This window comes from Dermatophagoides pteronyssinus, unplaced genomic scaffold, assembly GCF_027571235.1.
Source record: "Dermatophagoides pteronyssinus isolate colony J.1.1.1.1 unplaced genomic scaffold, Derpt_VIB-CSIC_2022.12 sq0037, whole genome shotgun sequence".
Lineage (NCBI taxonomy): Eukaryota > Metazoa > Arthropoda > Arachnida > Sarcoptiformes > Pyroglyphidae > Dermatophagoides > Dermatophagoides pteronyssinus.
This window is the reverse complement of record NW_027461561.1, coordinates 243,700-266,095: the sequence shown is the minus strand read 5'-3', so window position 1 is coordinate 266,095 and position 22,396 is coordinate 243,700. Positions and strand designations below refer to the sequence as shown.

The window sequence follows — 22,396 nt, the reverse complement described above, 5'->3', positions numbered from 1 at the left end:
AATTTTCAATATTTTCAATATTTTTTCGATTTTCAATCGTACATTGATTGGCGATTTTCCTATAAAAACCGCACAAGAAAATGAAAATTTCTTCATAATTTTTTATTATTCAACGAATCATCATATAAAAGTGTTAATTGACTAATTTTTTGTTGTTTGACGCGTTTTCATCATTTTGATTTGATTTTGATTTTTTTGTTGTTGTTGTTGCGACCAATATAACAAAAAATCTATTTCGTTCAAATTCGTTGAATTTTTTATCCGTCTGAAATTTGGTTTTTATTACCCGAATATTATTGTCCGGTTATTTTTCTTCACTTCATTGAATATAATGTCTATGATGTCTATGATGATGATGATGATGATGATGATACCCAAACTGATACTAAAAATATTCAGATTTTTGAATAATTTTCCTTTTGAATGGCGTCAAAATCGTTTACGAATAAATTTCCCAAAAAAATTTTTCGTAACTGAAGTTTTAATAAAATTTGCAAATTCAAATAATGGTGATATTGAATCGGGAATCGATTATGATGACTAATTAATTGATGCTCTCTCTCTCTCTCTTTCTCTCTATCTCTGAATTCGGTGAACAAAAAACAGTGCCTGATGCCTACAATTATTATTTTTTCACGCATCCATCATACTCTCCCTTAAGGCCCTAGATACACACCCACACTTCCCCTAAGGCCCTATTTAATCATCCTCACACACACCCAAGGTCCTATATACACACCCACCTAAGGTCCCATATACATACCCACCCAAGGTCCCATATACACACCCACCCAAGGTCCCATATACACACCCACCCAAGGTCCCATATACACACCCACCCAAGGTCCCATGTACACACCCACCCAAGGTCCCATATACACACCCCACTAACATCAACTTAAGGTCCTATATAAACGTTCAGCAACAATTTTCAATAACATCCGATTATTGTTTATTTTGGTCCCAAAATCAATCAACAAAAAAAAAAAAAAAAAATGTCTGCTCATTTGAAAAATATTGGGCACCGGTGTTTCCGCACGCGCATTACACACATATATTACACACCCAATAAACCAATATTGGCCATCTAATTGATAATCGATTACCTTGACGATCTACTCAATCAGTGATAAACACATTGAATTTTTATTTTTTATTTTTTTGATAATCCAAAAATAATGTTAATAAATCTTTTGTTTTATTTGTTTTTTTAAAAAATTGACAAGAAATGAAAATGATGATTTGCACAGAAAATATGAATATGATTTTAAAAATATTTTAAATCTTCAATCGTTTTTGAACGTATTAAAACAAATCCTGGTCGTTTTAGATGACCTTTTTTATCCATTAATTGAAGACAAATAAAATCCTGATCATGATGATTATCATCAGCAGGAGCAGCAGTTAAAACATTTTCATTTTGTAATCGATTATGATTTGGTTGTTGTTGTTGTTGTTCAATTGATGAATCAGCATCATGGTCATGGTCTTGGTCATTATCATCGTCGTTGCTTATCGTTTCAATATTCATCTGATAATTTAAATCAACAGCATCATTATCATCGGATTTGGACATTGTTGCTTCATCGTTCGGTTGATCATCGATCGGTTGTTCTTCCTGTTGTTGTTGTTCTTCTTCTTGTTGCTCTGGATCGACAAATTGTTCATTGGAATTCTGAACATCAGCGCCACCACCATCATCATCGATAATCATTGTTGTTAATTTTGGACGAAATTTGACTGAACCTAAAAAATAATCAACAAGTATACCACGATGCCATATCTATAGCGAGAAAAATTGGAAATTAGTCATCAATAAGATCGATAATTTTCATTTACCTCAATACAAATTGGTTTCATTTTATCAATATTACGATGATAAAATATAGCGGAAAAATTTTCCCATGTTGGCATTAATGTTTCATAACGGATTGATGATTTTACGAATTTCCTACCACAACGTATTATACAATATGGATTGGCTGCTATAGGAAAATGAAACACAAACGTAAAAAACGCAAAAACGCAAGACGTAAAAAACTTACAACCAAAACGATCTTGTCGTTCCAGACCTTCAACACCAAAAACCTGTACTCTGGTCATTGCATTTGGATAAATTGGTTGCATCCATGATGTTAATAATGACGGTAAATGATTATGATTATAACGTGGCATATCCATTGTTAATTGTCGAAATTCAGTAACATATTCTGAATATATTGATATTAACAGTGTTGATATTTCTGGACAAATCGGAACGAGAAGATAACGTCCATTTATTAATGGTATGGATATTTTTGTAATCAAATTTCTTGATTGTATAGGATCAATTTGTTTGATTAATGGTAGCGATGAAAATTGATGTACTTTAAATTTACGATTCATTTCAATGGAATATAAACGAAAACCAATCGGTATGATTGGTGAATTTTTTTGTATTAAATTAAAATTTATATGCAAATGTTCATCATGATTTGGTTGATGGTTCGAATCTTGATCATCGGATTCGACCACTGTTGATGAATGATGATGATGATGATTTGTGGCAGAAGAGCTGGACATTGGACGATGAACATCGAAACGAAATTGTAAACTTGATGAATCACCACCAACACCAACTTTGAAGGATTTATTAACAATCAGCTGATGAATAGAATCTTTTTGATATTGATATGGTCGACAAATGGTTAATGTATCAAATAAATTTGGTACATTATTCAAAAGTATCCAAAATTCTTGCAGACCTTTTTTCGAATTCAATGATAATGTTGTTGTTGATTTGGAATTTTTAACACCATCTGCAATGGTATTTGTTATTAATAATGGAAGATTATCTTGTTGATGATCTGATGAAGATTTGGTAGTAGTGGTAGACGATTTGGATGATAATAATCTTTTCAATGTTCCCATTGGTTTTTTAATGTTTCGAATTAGGTAATAACGATTTGAAACCAAGCCGAATGGTGCCGAACCAATTGGTTTGAATTCCTATTGATTTGCGGAGAGAGAAAAAGGTTAAAGTTAGTTAAGGTAAATCAAAAATTGATGAATTTACCTTTGTTTTAAGAATTAATAATGATTTTGATTGAAATTCATGGCTAATTAGCGACCATAATGAATGGTCGGAATTTGAATTTGAATGATGATGACCAGAATGACCAGAATCCGAATGATAACTAGAAAGATCAATCGTTTCAACTGAACCACCACCAGTAAAATCAATTAATGCACTATGTAATGAACCATTTGTTATCATTGATTCATATGAACCGAAAAGTTTTGCATATGCTTTTTCCAATAATGGTAACCACCATGATGAATTTGACCATATTGGTCGTGTGAATATTGGTTCGGAATCAATTGATGGTAGACGATCATCGATAACAATTTTATGCCAAACGCCTAATTGCCAAATAGTAAAACGTACAATACCGTGATCACGAAAATTTTGTTCATCAACATTGATTAATTGATCGAATAATGATCGATGTTGTGATATGGATAATGCTGCTGCAACTAACCATGGATTTGGTGAATGACCAACAAACAAATGATTATGTTCAGTTTTAATCATGGGCATTAATGTTGGTTCAAAATTAAAATCATTTTCTTGCAGCAATTGTTTTGGTCGTTTCCAAACAGCTTTACTGATGTTAAAACGTGAACGAAATGCAGATGTTTGATAAATTTGACGATCATTTTGTTTAAATTGATCATCGACGAATGTCAAACCAATATCAGCTGAACGTTTTGCTAAACGACGAAATGATTGATTACCAAAACGATGAAATCGTTGACTTGATCGTAATGGTCCTGGTTCAATTTTTGTTGTGGTTGAATTTGTCATTCTTGTTTTGAATCGTTTCAACTTTATTATCGAAAGAAAGAAATGCGGATGGCTGGCTGTTTCTTCAGCTAGTAAATCAGTAAATCACATCAACATTATGGTTGGCTGGCTGGCTGTTTTTTTTCGAACAAACGATATACGATATATTGGTGATGATGGAAATCAAATCCTAAGATTTTCATATATGAAAATGAAAAGCAAGAAACAAAACAAAAAAAGTTAGATAAGTGAAAGTGATTAAGTGATGAAATGAAATATACCAAAAATAGAATCCAAGATCTTTTTCAAAGGCAAATCAGCAAACAACCGGATTAAATAACGATTACCTTTTTGATGGTGGCAAAAAAAAGATTTTTTTTTCTGGATTGAAGAGAAGCAGTAAAAGAGCGCCAAACAAACAAACAAATGCAGCTGCTGTAAAGTGGAGCAATCAACCAAAAACACAAACCAAAAACCAAAACAAACCTCTCTTTCTGACTAGGTAGACGGAAAAAAACAGGTATTGATGGAACCAACCCAAACAAACAAACAAACGAGCAAACATATCAGAGACAGCAAACTGGCTGCTTGTTGTTTATTTTCATAATAACTTTAACTCAATGAAACGGACAAGGATTCATTTCCAAAAGTGGTTATAGTCAAAACAAAACAACGAAATAAAATCAAATCAAATCAACAACAGAAAAATATCGAGGTCAAACAGCTGCGCCAAGCAAAAACAAAAACAAAAATCGAAAATATCAAATTGGAAAATGATGACCATAACCAACCATATATAATTTCATTTCAATTTTTTTTATTTCACAGAAAAAATATTTTATCAAAAAATATTATATAAAAATTTCATTATGCACATATAACAAATTATAATAATAATTTGAAAATAGGAGAATAGGATCACATATTGTTGTAAATTGCAAGTAATTTTGTTTTTTCAGGAAAATAAAATTCATTATCAATCAATCAATCAATTCAATAACCTTTTAAACCTTTCATTTTAGCTTTTTTCTGCAATGCTTTTAAACGTTTTTCCTGTTCTTCACGACGAATATCTTCTAAATCTTCACGTAAACCTTCACGTAATGAACGCATTTCTTCTTTCATACATTGTCCATAACTTGCTTCTTCAATATCATCTTCAATTATATTACGATATTTTCTTTTATCATAACCAAATATTTCACGTATATGACGTGAATATTCTTCTTCTGGTTCTTCGGGTTGTTCAATTGGTCCATCATCAATAAAATCAGCCATATCATCATCATATTCTTCATCCAAACCATCATCATCATCATCATCATAATCATCATTATCATTATCCATACCATTATTATCATAATGATGATGATTATTTTGTTGATAATCATTATAAATACCACGACGATATGTAGCACCAATTGGTGGTAATTTTGGTCTTGATGATGATGGTGGTGGTGGTAGCATTCTTTGTTGTTGTTGTTGATTATTTATTGGCTGTCGTTGTTGTTGTTTTAATCGATTACGATTATCCATTAATGATGATGATGATGATTGAAATGTAGTTTTTGATATCACAGAAGATTTTTGTGGCATTTGTTTTGTTAATAAAGAATCTGATGATGATGATGATTTATTCGAATCGAACATATTTACAGTGGATAACGTTCGAATCGGTTTTGGTTGTTGTTGTTGACGTTGTGATTGCGGCATTCTTGTTTGCTGACCTGATTTGGCCATCGATGATGATGATAACATTGATTTACTACCAACACCATTATTATTAATCGATTGTTTGGCCATCATCGATAATCGATTACCATTTGTTGAATTTAAAGTTTTTGTTGTTGTATTTTGCATTGATTTTGTTGGTAGCATTTTTTGTTGTTGTTGTTGAGGAACTTGTCGTTGCTGCGTTGATGGTCTACCATTCTTTTGATTCAAATTACGATCAATATCACGATTTATCAATCTTTTTCTATCATTTTGATCAATCATTTTTGATCGTTGTTCGTAGTCGTCGGTTGCCATTTTCATTCGCTTAGTCACAGCGTCTGATTTATTATCCTTCATCATCGAATGATTTCGATCAACGATCGTTGCTGTCGTAGTCGCCATCGATTTTGATTGTGATGAATTCGGTGTTTTGATTGTTGCTTGTTGCTGTTTCGATTCGATCGATTTTTCCAATTTCTTACCACCACCACCATTTCGATAACAATCATCATCAATTTGTCGTTGTTGTTTGTCTTTAGCTGCCAATAATGTTTGACGTTTTTTTTCAGAATTTTTCTGTTGAAATTCTAATTCTTCTTTAATTTCATCTTCTAATGATTTTTTCGTTGATTTTTCTGCCGCAATTCGAAGTAATTCTTCATATGATAATGGTGGTGGTGGTGGTGCTGCTGTTTTCGTTTTCTTATCATTCGAATTTAATTTTTGCAACTTTGATTCTTTTATCACATCGGATATTGTTTTTTTCGTTGATTTCGGTGAAACTTTTACCGATTCTTCACGTTCGATTCGTTTCATTAATTTATCACGATCTTTTCGGCTAAGACCATTCAATTGTTGATCCAAATCAATACGAGCTTTCATTCGTTCTTTTGTATCATCAATGGATTTTTTACGAATTTTCTCCTCAATTATACGATCATTATCAGTAGTTTCAATTCGGCCAAAATTATTATCTTTTGTTCTTGATTTCATCATTGATGCTTTACGCATTGATTTGGAATTTTGTGCACGTAATGCTAATAAACGTTCTTTTTCTGCTTGCGCACGAAGTAAACGTTGTTGTTCTTCACGTTCTTTTCGGGCCTTGAATCGGGCAATTGCAGCTGGATCTGGTCCACCACCAACACCACCACGTTTCAATCCATTCAATCGACGTTGAAGCAAAGCTCGTTGTTCCGAATTTTGTTCAGCAGTTCGAAGTAAATTCTGATAATCCATGATTGATCGATCGATCGATCTGTTTGTAGGGTGAAAAAAATCAACTAATTACATTCGTTAATGAAATAAAATGATGAAAAATCATCGAAAAAAAAGAAAAAAAAAATGAATTTCGAGAAAAATCCTGGATTACATCACCACCGATATAAACAACAGATGAGTAAAATAACCTAAAATGTTTTCATACGTTGCATGTTTCATTCATATGATCAGTGATGTGTGTAAAAATTTGAAATTGAATTTAAATTCGAATAACTTACTTGATCTGAAAAGAATTTTGGCAAAATTTTTTTTTTTTTGATTCGATTTGATTAATATCGATTCTTTGACCATCAACAATGGTAAACGATTTCGAATTTTTTCGATCGAACGATTCGAGAATATTTAAATCGATACAATTTTTGGGTAAATTATTTTACCATTTTTTTAAATTTGATTTTGATTCGTTTTTTTTCTGGTTTTTGTTTGATTTGTATTTGTTTCAGGTGAACCGATTATCGACTTTTTGCTTTTTGCTCTTTGGTCTTTGAATGTTGATTACCATGATTAAACAACGACAACAACAACAACAACTATCGATAATATCGATTCTTTATTTATTGGCTTATTTAATCTGTCAAACTTATGGACAACAACCATCAAATAACGATACTGGTCTTACAACATCAACATTAACTATAGCATCGGATTATGATTATACGTATTTAAATGATTCAACTGATAGTCTTCGTGGTGATGATGATAAAAAAAATCAAACAACCAAAATAATCATAGAGGCTGCCACTGCAACTACTCCACATAATACGACTAAAAAGCATCAAACAACATCAAAACATCATCTTCCAACAACAACTGAAAAAGATAAAGAAAATACTGATCCATTAATACCATGGATTGTATTTATTGCATTCATTTTCATACCGATGATATTGATTGCATCAATCTTATTGTTATTGTTATTCATAACATTATTTGAAGATAGAAATCGTCGAAAAAAATCTCAAAGCGGTGGTGGTGGTAGTGGCGGTGGTGGTTCATCTACAATTATATCAACACTTGATTATCCAACAAAATTATTACCAACATTACCGGATGAACATTGTTTCCCTGAACCACATCAACAAATATCAGCAATGATACATGGTGAACCACGTCCTAAACATTATTATCTTGATGTTATGACAACAGTAAAATTTCTACAAACAAATCAACTGTATCATCCACATTCTGGATTATTATTTCGTTTATTACCAAATGTTTTATATGATCCATTAAAACATTGTAATATTCGTACGGATATTAGTGGCGGTATGATGGAAACACCAGCATCAAATCAAGTTTATAGTTCATTTACTAATGAAGTATTTGAACGTTATCAATTTATGTCATTTGATCCACAACGTGAACGTTTTTATCTTACTGAATATGATACATCGGCTATACCAAGATTACCTGTTGAATTTACTCCAGATGATTATTTACAAATTTATCAACATTTATTAAATAAATCATCATCCAAGAAAAAAAGTCGACAACAACCACCACCCGTAACACAGCCAGCAACAACAACAGGTGGTGGTGGTGGTATTGATACAATATCAAGTAATCCACCGAATGATAATAATTTATCACAGAAAAAACATCCATTATTATTGGATCGTCGTGATTTTACTAAACCACAAACAGCTGATTATCATCATACACCAAGATCATTATTACCGAAAAGTGGTAAATCTAATAATAGTGGTCAACCACCAACATCTGTTGGTTTAATTCCAAAATTTGCTGATGAAGAAGAAAGTCAATATGCAAGTGTTATGACAACCAAAATGTGAATGAAAAGAAATGAAAGGGAAGGGGAAAAATTAAGAAAAGAAATTTTTAAATTTTTAATTTTTTGTTTGTTTTGTTTTCATTTATTATTATTATTATTAATTATTACAAATAACAAGACCAAAAATTTTTGTTCATCCGATGTTTAAATGATTATCGTCAGAATTTCATCAGAATTCTTCTATGATGATGATTTTTTTGAATCCACAAACCAATCAATATTACCATCAGGTTTTTGTTCACCAATCAAATTAATACGAACACCTTTATCGGTAATAAATACACCGATACCATCGTTGCCATTACCTATATCACGTAATGATGGTGATGAATTAATTTGTGATGGTAATTGTGCCCAAAGATGACCTTTAAATGCTGTTATAGCACGAAAGAAAATTTTTTTGGCAATTTGTTGTATAATTTGACTGCCACCATTACCACCACTGACTGATGATTGATTTGTATCACCTTTATCAGTGATATTGGCCGATGAAGAATTAGTTGATGTTGATTCATCAAATTCTTCGATTTCAATAATTTTTGGTTCAAATGATTCAGGCAGATCGATAGCATGTACAATGATTGGTAATGTAAATGGTAATTTAAATTGTTGTTGCTGATCCACATTTTGTTGTTGTGAATTTGGACGCCAATATTTTGAAATAGATTGAACTGGTGACCAAACAACTCGATTCATAACAAAATTTATTTGATTACGAAAGGTTTCACGGAAAATTTTCCAATATAAACGATAGCCATTTGTTGCAGCTGGATCTTCGGATAATCGAACATAATACATTCGAAATCGTTGTTGTTGTTGATTCGAATCTTTTGATGATGTTTTTTCTTCCGATTCATTCTTAACAATCAATGCTAATGTTGATGAATTTGTTGATGTTTGATTTAAATGAATCAATAAACTATCACTATGACCATCATCGATTTTTTTTAATAAATCGGAAACATTTTGATAAATACGTGACAGAGTTTGATTATTCAGATGAATTTGATCAATGTTTGTTGTTGATGTTTCAGTTGATGAACGTGCCATTGAAATTGCATCATGTAATGGACATTCATTACTCAAAGTAATTGTTGTGATTAAAATTGTCACCAATATGGAATACATCATTTTCATCTCTTTTTTGGATGGAATTTGAATTAAATCAGCCAGAAAATTTGAATTCAAATTTCGTTAAAAATCTTCAAAATTCAAAATATATTTTTCTCGACAACGATCCAATGATGACCACTCGATGACTAACTTTTGTGTTCTTGTTGTCCAGTTTTTTTTCAGTTATGAACCGTTGTTGTCGTGGCTTATATTTTTTTTAAAGTGTATCAAAGTAACAATGACCAAATGTCCAAGGTCAAAGTTTAACTTAATGTTTGATTTGGTTTGGTTCGGTGCAAATGCACTTGTAGTGTTCAAAGAGCTATTTATCAGTGTTGGCCTTTTTTTTGCTAGATACGACAACACGACGAATGTTTTTCATGTTTTAAAAAAACAAACATGGCCGAACCCATAAAAAATAAAAGAAAAATATTGACCATGGTCCATTTGAATGACCAAGTATTTCTTGTTTTGTAATAGTGGTGAGGTGGTGGGGGTGGACAAATGTTTTTCAAGGACAAATTTCATTTTTTTTTGCTTTGCTTTCAACTTTAAAACTTTGAGAAAAGAAAAAATTCTGCAGAAAAAAACCAAAATGACCAAATGTAATGAAATTTGCTGATGATACACATAAAAAGAAAAGCTTTCTCGGATTGATTTCTCGATGATAATGATTATCATCATGATGATAATCGAATTGAATATAATCAATCAGCTGATGATTGATAAACAAAACAAAAAAAATGAGTAACAAATTAATCAATGATTTTTGACAATGACAAACCTTAGATGTAAACAAACAAAAATAGATGGGAAAAACGAAATTTGTCAAGTTCGATCCAAGCAATAATAAAGGTTCAAATTTTTACATCTTATTTTTTGATCTGCCGAAAACCGATATATAAAAAACCACGATGAACCCTTCAGATGATGATGGCGGCTGGTTTCATTCATTTTCATCAAAATTATCCGGAAAATTATCTGCATTTGGTCATCGTTGTAAAAAACTAAGAAAAAAACAGAAAATTTTGAAAAAATCATCAAAGCAAATAATCGAAATGAAACAAATCCTACCAACAGATCCATTAATGATGAAATGTGATTATAAAATTTTATTAATCGGTTCAAAAGGTTCGGGTAAAACAAGTTTAGTTAATCGTTTTCTTGGCCGGCCATTTAATCCACGTGAAAAACCAACAATTGGTTTCAATTTGATGACATTAGATTTGTAAGTATACGATATCACCATTATCTTCTAATCGTTTTGTTTCGTTTCCAAAAGAAATTATGAACATGACCATTTGATAAATGTTGAATTATGGGATACAGCCGGCGATAACGTCAATGGTAATGGTAATGATAATTGTCATATCCTGTCGAATGAACATTTTTATTACCGGAATGTTAATCTAATGATTGCCGTATTTGATCTTACCGATTCAAAACGATCATTTGATTATTGTTTAAAATGGATTGATAATTTTCGAAAACAACATAATCATCGATCATCATCAACGACCACCACAAATGATGATCAAAACGATGTACAAATAATAATCGTTGGTAATAAATTAGATTTAATGAATAATTCGAATCGAACGAATTATTTTGATTTGGAACAAATAGAAAAATATTCTAAAACAATCGATTGTAATGATAATCGATTGTATCGAACATCAGCCAAAACAATGGAAGGAAATGAGCAAGAATTATTTGAAGAAATTTCCCGAAAAATTATCAATCAATTTGGACGACAACAACAAATGGAACAATTGAAAAATTTATCAAATTTACATCAAGATTCAACAATGATCTATGAACAATCTCAACAGCAAACATGGTTACTTGTATCAGTAGATTTATCCGTTTCAACAGCCAAATTATATGATGATGCGGATTTTGATCCATTCAATGGCCAGTTGATGAAGAAAACTGATCAAAATGGTAATGATCCGAAATCTATAAATTCAAAACGAAAAATGAAAGAGACAGCAAAGACAACAACAAAATCAATAACATTTGCATTATTTTTACGAAAATTATTCTGTCTGATTTGATACCCGAAAGAAAAGATTCTCTGTAATTTCAATCTGTATTTTTTGTATTTCATCTAAAAATTATCAATTATCGACCATTCGAATTAATTAATTATAATCATCATATAATAAAAATTTTTGTAAAACATCGAAAAAAACTGGTAAAAACCTGATATGTCAAGTTGACAGAAAAAAAAAGAAGAATTAACCTTTTTTTTCCAATTCAAAATTCTTCATGTTTTTTTTTGTAGGTTGTCCTTGTTTTCGTTTTGCTGACGCCGTTGCTGTTTTTGGTTAGGAGGTTATCGAGATTATGATCAAAACTAAAAGCGAAACAAAAAACGAAAAAAAGTTGCACTTGTGTCACAAAGCCTTGAATGAATTGGCAAATTTTTATGTTTGGAGAATTTCGGACAAAACTTTCTCTCTTTTTTTTGTTGATTAACCGAGATTCGATCGATGGTGGATAAAGAATGACGAACCAGACATCTGTCCTCAATTATTTCCTTGAAAACCAGAAAATTTGCATTGAGATCAACCATCGACGTTTAAAAACATTTCGAACACGCGGATCAATTTCGAATGTTTTTTTGTTAAACGTTCGATATTTCGAATGTTTTGCACACACACCTGGGTCATCAAATGATAATTTTGAAGCTCTGTTGTTTAAAAAGCTTTGGTGTCCAAAATTTTTTGTTTCAATTCATTCCTGGGTGACCAAACATTGTTCATTTATTGTTTCTGTGTGTGTGTGAAATAGTTTCTTCTTTTTATCAAACCAAACATAGAAAAACTTTGCACAAAAAAATGTTGAAATTTTTCCTATTGATTTCACTGTGTTTGACATCAATGGTCAACAGTTTACCAACAACAACAACGATAACTAGTGATGGTCATCATGATCATAATGAAAATAATGATTATGATGAAAATCAGGAACAAGATCCAGAAACTTATCTTTGGAATATGGCAACAGCAACGGCATCTGATGATGGTGGTGGTGGTATACAATCATTTACCGATGATGAATTGGAAGAAATACTTAACAGTATGCAATTACCTGCTAATTATTCAGCATTTGATTTTGGTGGTGGTACTAGCAGTTCAACAACATCGACAATCAACAACAACGATAAGATTTCCAAAAATTCAACAAAAGAACAACATGGATTTGTAATCATATGGCGTAATCCTTATGTATTTGCCAACAACAACAATAACAACGAATCAACAATATTGGGTCGTAATGGTGGTGGTGGTGGTGGTGAAGATGATGAAGATGATGATCATCCACGACCACCACATCGACATGAATTTGATGAAATGGAACAACGTGATTTTTTACGTACAGTTATATTTCTTGCTAATCAACAGATGCGTATAAAATTTCATTTATGTGAAATGAGAAGATTTCGTAGTCATTTTGTACGACGTTGGAATCTGTATCGTTGTTCAGCACGATTTACTGTTGCACGTTTAGGTAAAAATTGTGATCCGAATAAAACCTATGATGGTTATGTTAATTTTATTGTACAAAATCCTGAATTACCACCATTATTAGCAATACGTTATTATGTATTTCAATTTTTATATGAATCATCAATGACATTGGTTAATAAAATGAATGATCATCATGTTTCATTAGCATCGATACCAAATCAATTACAACAACATCAACAACAACAATTACAACAGCATCAACAACATCAATTACAATTACAACATCAACAATCAAATGATGGTGAAGAAATTGTTATGATGCATCAACCATCATCATCGGATATTGATCATTTGTAAAAAATATATATCATTTATCAACCAATAATTATTGCACATCACACACCAGCATATACATCATCCAAATGATTTAATTGAATTGATTTTTTCTGTTTTTTGTTTTTGATCATCATCATCATCATCATCATCATCATCAATATCATTATTATTATTATTATTATCATATTATGATCCTATATAATCAACTATGAATCCTGTAATAATAATAATTAAAAATTTGTTTTGGTTTTTCTTGTGCGTGTGTGTGTGTGTGCGGTGGTCAAAAGAAACAAAACAGAGAAAAAGATGGGAAACAATGACTGAATGAATGAAAAATGATTTTTTGAATGTAATTTTTCTGTTTTGATTAAAATTTTATTGTTTTTTTATGAATGAGAGTCCACAGTATTTTTTTCCTGTCTGGTTTTCTTTCTGGTCAGGTTACACTGGATTTCTGATTGTAATCGAATTGCCATTATTCCATAATGATAATCGTTGTTGTTGTTGTTGTCGTTGTTGCTGCTGTTGTGAACGTAACCGATCCAATATTGAATGACCACTACCACCACCGATCGATGATGATAATTGATCAGCAGTCAGTTGATCAACTTGATCATTATCTTTGTTGTTTGTATTTAACAAATGTTCCAAATAAGCTAAACGTATCAATGGTCCTAACTGAAATCGATTACCATTATCATCATTATCATTATCATCGTTATTTGAATTAGCTGCGGATATTGTTGTTGTTGTTGGTGGTGATAATGGTAATTCTAATTGTTGATTACGATAAACATACAACGGTATTGATAATGGTTTATTATTATTATTTAAATGTTTTTGTTGTTGTTGTTGTAATTGTTGTATTAGGGAAAAATTTTCCGATGATAATGTGGCTGATGATGATGAACTGCGTTTACCATGGCCACCCAAACAAGAATGTCCATATTGGGTACATTTTTTTCCTAGAATATTTGGTTTTCGGTTTCGGGGTTAAAAAACAGGAAAAAAATCATTTTTTGGGGTTAAATAATGGAAAAAAGTTTCAGAATTTTTGAATTGAAAAATCAATTTTGTTTACTTTGATTCAATTGATCAGGTAAATCTTGACCATTAACATTAATAGTTAACATTGCCAACAATAATGATATCGTAAATAATGCCATCATAATGATTGTCATCTGATTTGATTTTAATTGTAATCGTTGTTGTTGTTGTTGCTGTATAAAATGACGATTACAATGACGGTGAATGCTTACAAATGATGATATCGAATTATCATCATCACCGTCTTCGGATTGTCGCCGTTGATTTTGTTGATTCATAATTTAAGAAATGGAAATTCAAACACAGCAAAAACAAACAAAAAAACACAGGTAAGATTTTCAATGAAATTTCGTTGTTATTTTTCTTCGTGATTCAAAAGATTTGACTTTTGAAAATGGATCGGAAATTTTCCCTGGTTTTTATACTCGGTTTCGAATTTCAGAATTTTCCAAAGAAAAAATCATCATCAACAAAATGTACGCAGGTTTTTTTCTTTCATCACCACTTAGGTATTTCGGATCCACTTAGTGGCGGTGGTTGTCAAAGAAGAAAAATATTCCTTTGATAAATGATCAACAACAACAAAATATTTACTCAACATTATGTATGGGTGACATTTACATATTTAAAAGAGAGATTCTCCATGATGATCATCCACCAATACCAAAAGCTACCTGGGCATTGGATTGACAGAAGTTTGTTTTTTTCTTTCTTTCTCTGAAATTGTATACCAAAAACCACCGGATATTTAAATGTTTGTTTGTTTAGCTTACTTATTCATTTTTTTCAGTAATAAAAAAAATGATATTTTTGTTTGGTTTAGGGAAAATAATAATAATTTGTTTTGAATGTTCCCATCATCATCATCAATTATCATATGGATGATAATAATTTCTTTGAACCAAAAAAAGAGAAGAGAAATCGTTGATTGATTCATCGATCAATCATATTTACTTTTATTATTTCTTTTTACTTTTTTGCCATCATCATCAAATGATTATGGTAAATATTTATTAATTTTTCATGAATTAATGAATGATGATTTCAATAATATCTTGGCCAATATTCATTTACATAATGATGATTATATCGATGAAAATCGAAGAAGAAAATCGAATATATTCCAGAAATTCAAACGAATTAGAGCATATCCATTTGGCTGATTGATTGACTGATCAATCGATCATTCTCAATTCAATTGGATTTTCTTCATCATTATTATTATTTGAAATAAATTCAACAACAACCAAGAAAAATGGATAAGTTAATAAATCAATCGATCGATGTGTGATTTTTGTGTGTGTGGTGGAAATGAAAAAATGTTTAGCGTTTCAAAATTAACATCATTAATCGATTCCGGTAATTCTCCAAACAAAAACGAAACGTAAAAAAAAATATTTACCGGAATGAATTATTTTTGGATATTTTTTTCCAGAAATATCTAGCAAAAACTTAATGGATAACGGGTTATTTCATCAATCAATCTTTCTTCCAAAAAAAAAGTTGTTGTTGTTGTTGATGATCAAAGGAAACACACAAAAAAAAAAATTGTTTTTGTTTTGCAAAATGTTAAAAATTTGTGTGTTTCCAGTTCAATTGATAATGATGTTTTTTTTACTTACTTTTATAATAATAATAAACTTAATACATTTTTCATTTTTTATTTTTAAAAAAATTTATAATTTGACAGTTTTGTTTACTCAATAGTAATGTGTGTGTGTGAGGGTTAATTTTACTTAATATTTGATTAAGTTAGCAGCGGAAGCGTGCTGGGCCCATAACCTATTAGACAGAGTAAAATTTGATACGAATTACGCTTAGCTTTATTTAACTCAAGTGTTCACATATTTATATTAATCTAAGTATAATTCAATTACTAAATTCTAAATATACTACAACAGGTGCAGTTAATGTTTTTTTTTCCAATTGAAAATTGAAGATGAAGAAAATCTTTTTTTAACTTAAACACGACGTACCATATCCTGACTGAATATTATTTTCGATTGTGCTGTACTATATGATGATGCTGATGATAATGAACGTTCACGACGATTATTATTATTATTATTATTATTAGCTGCTGATGATAATATATTTGATGGTGAATGTGATAATATTGATTGTTGTTGTGAAATTGTATCCAATGTTTGTTGATTTGTTTGAAAATTTATTGGTAATTTTTTAATAATCATTATTGTCATATTATCTTTACCGGCAATACCTTGTCTAGGCATTGAATTTACTGGTAATATTTTTTGTATAACAGCTTCACATATACGTGTTAATGGCATATCTTCTGACATACATTTACCAACAAAATCAATTAAATCTTGATTACTGATTGCATTCCAAATACCATCACAAATTAATAGAATAAAACGATCATCTTCTTGTATTTTTTCTACTGTTGAATGTGGCCATGCAATTACCATTTGTTGTTTACGATTCAGACGTTTATTTTGTTTAAAATTATGATCACCAAATGCTCTTGATATATCAATACCACCATTAACACGATTATTAATAATTTGTCCACCAGCATGTTCAATACGTTGTCGTTCTTCCGGTAATGTTGGTTTATGATCATATGATAATTGAAGTGCCTGAAGACGGCCACCACTTGTAGAACGACCAACTAAACAACGTGAATCACCAATATTAGCACAATAATAAATATCATTTTTAACTAATAATACAACAGCCGTACAGCCAACATAATATGCTAATGGTTCATCTGATGGTAGATGTGGCATCATTGATGATGATGATGATGATGATAATTTTTTGTCACGATATGGTCCAATTAATAAATCATTTGCTTCTTTTGTAAGTAATAATTCATCTAATGCCATAAATGATTCTTGTATACCACGTTCAATATTACCATGACGATAATTACGATTTTTTAATAAATGTTTTGGTAAATATTCTGAACAAAATTTTGCAACTTCCAGTCCATTATGACCATCAAATACAGCAAATATTGATGTATTACGTTCCAGATCGGCAATAGCTAAATGTGCATCTTCTTGTGTTTTACGCCAACCTTGACATGATGCAACAGCATATTCAAATCTTGTACATCGACCATTTTCGGTTTGAATTTTTGATATACACGTTGAACGAAATGGTGACAACATTCGATATGAAAATTTAGAGTGTTTAACACAATATAAAGGGGAACAACCAATTTGAACAAAAAAAAAATAATGGAAACGAAAAACCAAAAAAAAAAACAAACGAAAATCATGCCATCTACCAATACTTTTCAATGTTTTATCGGCAAAATTTTCAATTGTTGCTTCCTTTTAAAAATCTAATTTATCAAATTGTAATGTTCGATATAATAATAATTGTTTTTGTAAATTCTTTTGTTGTTGTTGTTGTTGATAATGATTATTATTGGCCATTGTTGTTGTTGTTCGATCTGAAATTAAAATTTAATTTTAAAATCAATTCAATCAAATCAAAATTGAAAACTTACTTCTATAAACTAATTGATTACGTAGATTAAAATTTTCACGTCGTAATTGTTCAATAATTATATTACGTTTGGTTAATTGTTGTCGTAAATGTTCAATTTCTGAATGTAAACGGCCAACTAATGACCATTGTGTACGATATGATGCAAGGAGATTTTGACGCCATTGTAATTGTGCCTGTTCAATTAGATCATCAACAAAATGATTATCCAATCGTTCGATTGTTGTTCGTTGATTAGCCGTTTCAATTGATTCGGATAATGTACCAATACTGAATGGTGGTAAATAACACATTGATATCATTGATGACATTAATTTTGATCGATCAATAATGTTGATATTTTTTTCATGTTTACGTTTTTTTCCCGGTCTCATTGTCATCGACGATGAATAAACACCACAATATGAATTGGAATGTTGAAGATTTGTTGATTTGGATTTTGTTGAATCATCATCATCATCAACATCGAGATTATCATCACCAGAATCATCTGATTGATTAATAATTAACTGATCAAAACTAGCATTCAATATTAAATCATCAGTAAATTGATTTCGTAGAAAAAATCTTCTTAATCGTTGATTATTTTCAGCGATTCGTACATGCATTGCATCATATGGTCCAATTTGATTGTTTTCTTTTAAAAACTACCGAGAAAAAAAACTAATTTTAAAAACAACGATGATCATTCAATCAATTGAATTACCTTGATCAATTGACTACCCAAACCTAAACGTTCATAACCAATTTTTATGGCCAATAATTCTATTTCAATAATTTTTAAACTTTCCAAACGATATGATTTATAAAATGTAATGGCACCATAAATTTGTTGTTCCAAACCGATCCAGGATTTTAAATCAAAATCATCATCATCATCATGGTCATCGTTTATTATGGTTGGCTGTTGTTGTCGTTGATATTCAAGAAATTTCTGTTGACATTCAAAACGTTGATCAAGATAATGTTTGAAATTCGTTATAAATTTAGTATTTGTCGATTTATTCGATACAATCGATAAATCATTTCGAATTGATTCCATAATTGATTGGATTTTTATTGGAATTGTTATCGATGCAGTTGATGATGGCGTTGATGATAATAATGATAACGATGAAGATGGTGATGAACTTTTCAAATCATTAATATCGACCATTTCTTGATCATCTTCTGAATGATGATGATGATGACCATCATTAAAATGATCATCATGATCATCATGATTATCGAGCACGTCTTGTTTATTTGCCAATAATAATAATGTACGTGTGCCTGGCATACATAATTTTTGTTTCAAATTCATTATTATTTCTTCTTTGGTTATTTTCATTTCATTTTGGTGGGTGGACATTGTTGTTGTTGTTGTTGCTGTTGTGGCCAAATAATGTATCAAAGTGGAATAAAGTAGTCCATCGACATCCGAAACCTATAGGTTAATCAAGAAAAAAGAAAAAATCAAGTAAGTAAAGTTTCACTGTCAATTTTCAATTCCGAATCGAATCCAAAAAAAACCTAATCAATAATTAATCAAACAACAACCATTTCCACTATTTTCATCCATGTTGGTTGATTGTTTATATGTTCGACAACGACAAACTTAATGAATCAATTTGTATTAATGAATTTTTTAGTTGTTTTTTAGCGTTTCAAACCGAATAAATTATTGAAAAACAAAAAAAAAAAATCAAGGACACTTTTCATCAACATTATCAATGGTGTGGGCGGTTATTAATCCCGAAAATGGCAAATTAAACTTTATGTTTTTTTGTATGTGGAACAATTCTGAATCACCACAGAAAAAAGTTATTCTTTGATTATAATCCTCGAACCAAAAAAACATAAATTTTCAGCCAAAAATTTTCAAACTTTTTTTTCTGGGACAAAGAAAAATTTTTTCCGGGCAAATCTACGGTCAAGGATGATTTTTTATTTATTTATCATTGATGTTTTGAAAAGCAAGAATCGTTCCTTTGTTGTTGTTTTGTTTTCATTGTTCATTGTAAATTGAAAAGGGATTTTCATAATGGAAAAGAAGAAGAAAAAATGAATGAAAAGAATGTTTGTTTAACTTGGCCAGCGAGAGAATATTTTTGCCAAATGGACGTCCACTATATATAGAAAAAACAATCAAACTTTTCAAACAAACAAAAAAAATTCCATCATCGGATAAGAATTTCAATTGTAATATGCGAATGTTGAATATTCCCGATTAAACAGAAAAAAAATTTTGAAAATTTTCAACACAGAGAAAACCGAGAATTTTGAAAATAAAATCTCTTGAGATTCTTTTCTTTTCATTCAAAAATGGCTGTCTTTTTATTATTTTTCAAGTTGTTTTTTCAAGGCGTCTTTCCAGCACAAAATCAGCAAAAAAAAAAGAAAAAAAAATGGACAGATGTTATTTTACAAGGAACCATCTTTCACACACTAAAGAAAATAATTGTCAATATAGTGGTGTATATAAAACGATAAATTCGAAGCAATAACAAGAAAAAAATCAATATTCTTTCGATGGAATAATCATTACAACAACAACAACAAAAAAAAATTACAAGAATTTCGAATCAAACAAAATCTATAGTGATAATCATCAATAACGATCAAGGTCAAAATAGTCGCCCAGAATACTGGACGCCCAGAATAATGGACGCCCATTATTACCAGATTGTAATTTATTTAAATTATCATCACCATCCGAAAAGAATTTCTGTGTTTGTTTGTTTTATTCATTTTCACACACACACAAACACAGATTTGAAATATTGCTCATTTCCTGCGTTTGTTTTGTTTTGTTTTGGTTTGTCGGATTCTGGTTATTCTCTGGACCACAAAATTTCAGATTCTTTTCAGGTCTTGTAAAAAGAAAATAATAATGATCATCATTTGCATATTGAAATTCTCTTTCTTTTGGATTTTTATAAACATTGTTTTTTTATCACCTACAACAAAAACAACAACAACAAAAAACCACGAGAAAACAAAAAACAATGTTATCAAATTGATAGCCATTTTTTATGATTTTTCGTCGGGGTAATTTATCTCTCACTGTATTCATAAATTTCATCATATTTTTTTTTTGTTTGATAATCTTATTTATATTCTGAATTTGAACATTTCGGAAAAACAAACATGCAGAATACGCCGATGGAAAACATTACATTACATTTTTTGATTTGACAATCGTAATTCTCGGTGCTTCTTTCTCTGAGTGAAAGTGAAAGAGAAACATGATATACGTGATTTATGGCGACATTCAAACAAACATTTCATTTCAATTCAAAGGAAACTGAAACAAAAAACAAAACTTGCCATTTGGAAAAGGGAAAAAGATTGTCAAAAAAAATGTTCCCATTTTGGTTTTTTTTGCTCAGAGAAAAATTTCAGGAATTTCAGCAACAAAAAAAAATTTCCGGAAAAGGAATTTATCAAATCAAATCCAAAAGCAAAACTTACATCGTTCAATATGTCGTTGCTGCTGTTGTTGATGGCCGTTGATGATGAAATTGTTTTCGAATCGATTCGATTTTGCTGCTGTTGTTGTTGTTGACGACGACGAATCAATCGATTAAATTCGACTGTGGAAAATGGAATTAAGAGAAACTTTATTAGAAAAACTATATTTTTTCCACAACAAAAACTTTTCCCAAACCTGTAATCGGATATAATGTTAATGTTTTTGGTTTTGTTTTCGTCGATGATGATCGATCCAACAAATTATCGGCCATCGTTGATGATGATTGATTAAGATCATCTTGATGATTTCGAAGAAGATTGATTTGAATAGGTTCGAATGTTATGATAGGTAACATTTTTGTTGTTGTTGTTAGTTTTGCCTGTAAAGTTTATCAACAACAAAAATAAGTTAATTAACAAATTAATTAAATCTGAAAACACACAGAAGATGTTTGCAACTGGGAAAAATTCCCAGGATTAAATAAACAGCCAGAAACAGAAAAATTAATGGAGAAAAAACCACAATAAGATTCACATTTAATAAGATTTTTCCAGTCAATCTCTCCAGAGACAATCACGAATAACGATGGTAACACACCGAGAGAATATTTTTGGTGAAAATTAAACACAAAAAACAAACGAACCAGAAAAAATTTTCGGTTTCCAAATTAGTTCCAAACACGACAAAACATTCGACTGGAATCGAATCTTTTTTCTTTGCTGTGTTCCAAACGAATGCAGATATTTTTTTTTTCTGGTTGCTTTCGAGGACATATGCGCAAATCGAATAAAATTCTGCATGCGCAATTCGAATTCTTCGAATCGAATGAAATTCTTGGATTTTATTTTTCTTTTTTTTGTAAAAATTTGTAA

The 22,396-nt window shown here is 30.4% G+C and overlaps 9 protein-coding genes across 15 annotated transcripts; 3 read left to right on the top strand and 6 right to left on the bottom strand.

Moving 5' to 3' along the window:
• Window positions 1-1,132: 1,132 nt before the first annotated feature.
• On the bottom strand, window positions 1,133-4,541 carry LOC113788735 (calpain-6-like). 6 transcript variants are annotated; one of them, XM_075823798.1, is made up of 6 exons: window positions 4,313-4,541; window positions 4,108-4,261; window positions 3,056-4,016; window positions 2,046-2,988; window positions 1,840-1,985; window positions 1,133-1,783 (listed from the first exon to the last, which is right to left on the bottom strand). In XM_075823798.1, the coding sequence occupies exons 3-6, from the start codon at window positions 3,845-3,847 to the stop codon at window positions 1,268-1,270; spliced, it is 2,397 nt and encodes a 798-aa protein (XP_075679913.1). In that variant the 5' UTR covers window positions 3,848-4,016; window positions 4,108-4,261; window positions 4,313-4,541; the 3' UTR covers window positions 1,133-1,267. The 6 variants fall into 6 exon arrangements, with proteins under 6 accessions (XP_075679913.1, XP_075679916.1, XP_075679914.1 ...); XM_075823801.1 differs by having other exon boundaries at window positions 4,174-4,261; XM_075823799.1 differs by having other exon boundaries at window positions 4,108-4,258.
• Window positions 4,542-4,626: 85 nt separating this feature from the next.
• Window positions 4,627-7,160, bottom strand: LOC113794836 (uncharacterized). Of its 2 annotated transcripts, none has more exons than XM_027344981.2 (2): window positions 7,042-7,160; window positions 4,627-6,800 (listed from the first exon to the last, which is right to left on the bottom strand). In XM_027344981.2, exon 2 carries the CDS (start codon window positions 6,779-6,781, stop codon window positions 4,820-4,822), a length of 1,962 nt encoding a protein of 653 aa, XP_027200782.2. In that variant the 5' UTR covers window positions 6,782-6,800; window positions 7,042-7,160; the 3' UTR covers window positions 4,627-4,819. The 2 variants fall into 2 exon arrangements, with proteins under 2 accessions (XP_027200782.2, XP_075679918.1); XM_075823803.1 differs by lacking the exon at window positions 7,042-7,160 and adding an exon at window positions 6,915-6,982.
• A 151-nt stretch (window positions 7,161-7,311) lies between these two features.
• Window positions 7,312-8,751, top strand: LOC113794839 (uncharacterized). The gene has a single exon (XM_027344983.2). It carries the CDS (start codon window positions 7,312-7,314, stop codon window positions 8,614-8,616), a length of 1,305 nt encoding a protein of 434 aa, XP_027200784.2. The 3' UTR covers window positions 8,617-8,751.
• On the bottom strand, window positions 8,647-10,287 carry LOC113794842 (uncharacterized). The gene has a single exon (XM_027344987.2). The coding sequence runs from the start codon at window positions 9,750-9,752 to the stop codon at window positions 8,796-8,798; it is 957 nt and encodes a 318-aa protein (XP_027200788.2). The 5' UTR covers window positions 9,753-10,287; the 3' UTR covers window positions 8,647-8,795.
• Window positions 10,288-10,527: 240 nt separating this feature from the next.
• Window positions 10,528-11,922, top strand: LOC113794840 (uncharacterized). The gene is made up of 2 exons (XM_027344984.2): window positions 10,528-10,956; window positions 11,011-11,922. Exons 1-2 carry the CDS (start codon window positions 10,643-10,645, stop codon window positions 11,783-11,785), a joined length of 1,089 nt encoding a protein of 362 aa, XP_027200785.2. The 5' UTR covers window positions 10,528-10,642; the 3' UTR covers window positions 11,786-11,922.
• LOC113794841 (uncharacterized) lies at window positions 11,797-13,933 on the top strand. Its single transcript, XM_027344986.2, has 2 exons — window positions 11,797-11,925; window positions 12,016-13,933. The coding sequence occupies exon 2, from the start codon at window positions 12,572-12,574 to the stop codon at window positions 13,559-13,561; it is 990 nt and encodes a 329-aa protein (XP_027200787.2). The 5' UTR covers window positions 11,797-11,925; window positions 12,016-12,571; the 3' UTR covers window positions 13,562-13,933.
• Window positions 13,615-15,374, bottom strand: LOC113794811 (uncharacterized). The gene is made up of 2 exons (XM_027344951.2): window positions 14,622-15,374; window positions 13,615-14,505 (listed from the first exon to the last, which is right to left on the bottom strand). The coding sequence occupies exons 1-2, from the start codon at window positions 14,863-14,865 to the stop codon at window positions 13,982-13,984; spliced, it is 768 nt and encodes a 255-aa protein (XP_027200752.2). The 5' UTR covers window positions 14,866-15,374; the 3' UTR covers window positions 13,615-13,981.
• Window positions 15,375-16,232: 858 nt separating this feature from the next.
• Window positions 16,233-17,727, bottom strand: LOC113794796 (putative protein phosphatase 2C 4). Its single transcript, XM_027344934.2, has one exon. It carries the CDS (start codon window positions 17,725-17,727, stop codon window positions 16,549-16,551), a length of 1,179 nt encoding a protein of 392 aa, XP_027200735.1. The 3' UTR covers window positions 16,233-16,548.
• Window positions 17,728-17,866: 139 nt separating this feature from the next.
• On the bottom strand, window positions 17,867-22,240 carry LOC142646003 (uncharacterized). Its single transcript, XM_075823804.1, has 5 exons — window positions 21,720-22,240; window positions 21,524-21,645; window positions 18,777-19,496; window positions 18,072-18,717; window positions 17,867-18,014 (listed from the first exon to the last, which is right to left on the bottom strand). Exons 1-5 carry the CDS (start codon window positions 21,877-21,879, stop codon window positions 17,896-17,898), a joined length of 1,767 nt encoding a protein of 588 aa, XP_075679919.1. The 5' UTR covers window positions 21,880-22,240; the 3' UTR covers window positions 17,867-17,895.
• Window positions 22,241-22,396: the final 156 nt, after the last annotated feature.

Excerpts from the sequence above, each read along its gene's own strand:
- LOC113794839 (XM_027344983.2), top strand. The coding sequence starts at position 7,312 with ATGTTGATTACCATGATTAAACAACGACAACAACAACAACAACTATCG.
- LOC113788735 (XM_075823797.1), bottom strand. The coding sequence starts at position 3,847 with ATGACAAATTCAACCACAACAAAAATTGAACCAGGACCATTACGATCA. Across the intron at positions 2,989-3,055 it reads TATTAATTCTTAAAACAAAG|GAATTCAAACCAATTGGTTC; the intron begins GTAAATTCATCA and ends GCAAATCAATAG. Across the intron at positions 1,986-2,045 it reads ACGACAAGATCGTTTTGGTT|CAGCCAATCCATATTGTATA; the intron begins GTAAGTTTTTTA and ends ATTTTCCTATAG.
- LOC113794796 (XM_027344934.2), bottom strand. The coding sequence starts at position 17,727 with ATGTTGTCACCATTTCGTTCAACGTGTATATCAAAAATTCAAACCGAA.
- LOC113794811 (XM_027344951.2), bottom strand. The coding sequence starts at position 14,865 with ATGAATCAACAAAATCAACGGCGACAATCCGAAGACGGTGATGATGAT. Across the intron at positions 14,506-14,621 it reads ACCTGATCAATTGAATCAAA|GAAAAAAATGTACCCAATAT; the intron begins GTAAACAAAATT and ends CAAATATTCTAG.
- LOC113794840 (XM_027344984.2), top strand. The coding sequence starts at position 10,643 with ATGAACCCTTCAGATGATGATGGCGGCTGGTTTCATTCATTTTCATCA. Across the intron at positions 10,957-11,010 it reads AATTTGATGACATTAGATTT|AAATTATGAACATGACCATT; the intron begins GTAAGTATACGA and ends CGTTTCCAAAAG.
- LOC142646003 (XM_075823804.1), bottom strand. The coding sequence starts at position 21,879 with ATGTTACCTATCATAACATTCGAACCTATTCAAATCAATCTTCTTCGA. Across the intron at positions 21,646-21,719 it reads AACATTATATCCGATTACAG|TCGAATTTAATCGATTGATT; the intron begins GTTTGGGAAAAG and ends CATTTTCCACAG. Across the intron at positions 19,497-21,523 it reads GCAACGACATATTGAACGAT|GTTTCGGATGTCGATGGACT; the intron begins GTAAGTTTTGCT and ends ATTAACCTATAG.
- LOC113794836 (XM_075823803.1), bottom strand. The coding sequence starts at position 6,982 with ATGAAACATGCAACGTATGAAAACATTTTAGGTTATTTTACTCATCTG. Across the intron at positions 6,801-6,914 it reads TTGTTTATATCGGTGGTGAT|ATCGATCGATCGATCAATCA; the intron begins GTAATCCAGGAT and ends CCCTACAAACAG.
- LOC113794841 (XM_027344986.2), top strand. The coding sequence starts at position 12,572 with ATGTTGAAATTTTTCCTATTGATTTCACTGTGTTTGACATCAATGGTC.
- LOC113794842 (XM_027344987.2), bottom strand. The coding sequence starts at position 9,752 with ATGAAAATGATGTATTCCATATTGGTGACAATTTTAATCACAACAATT.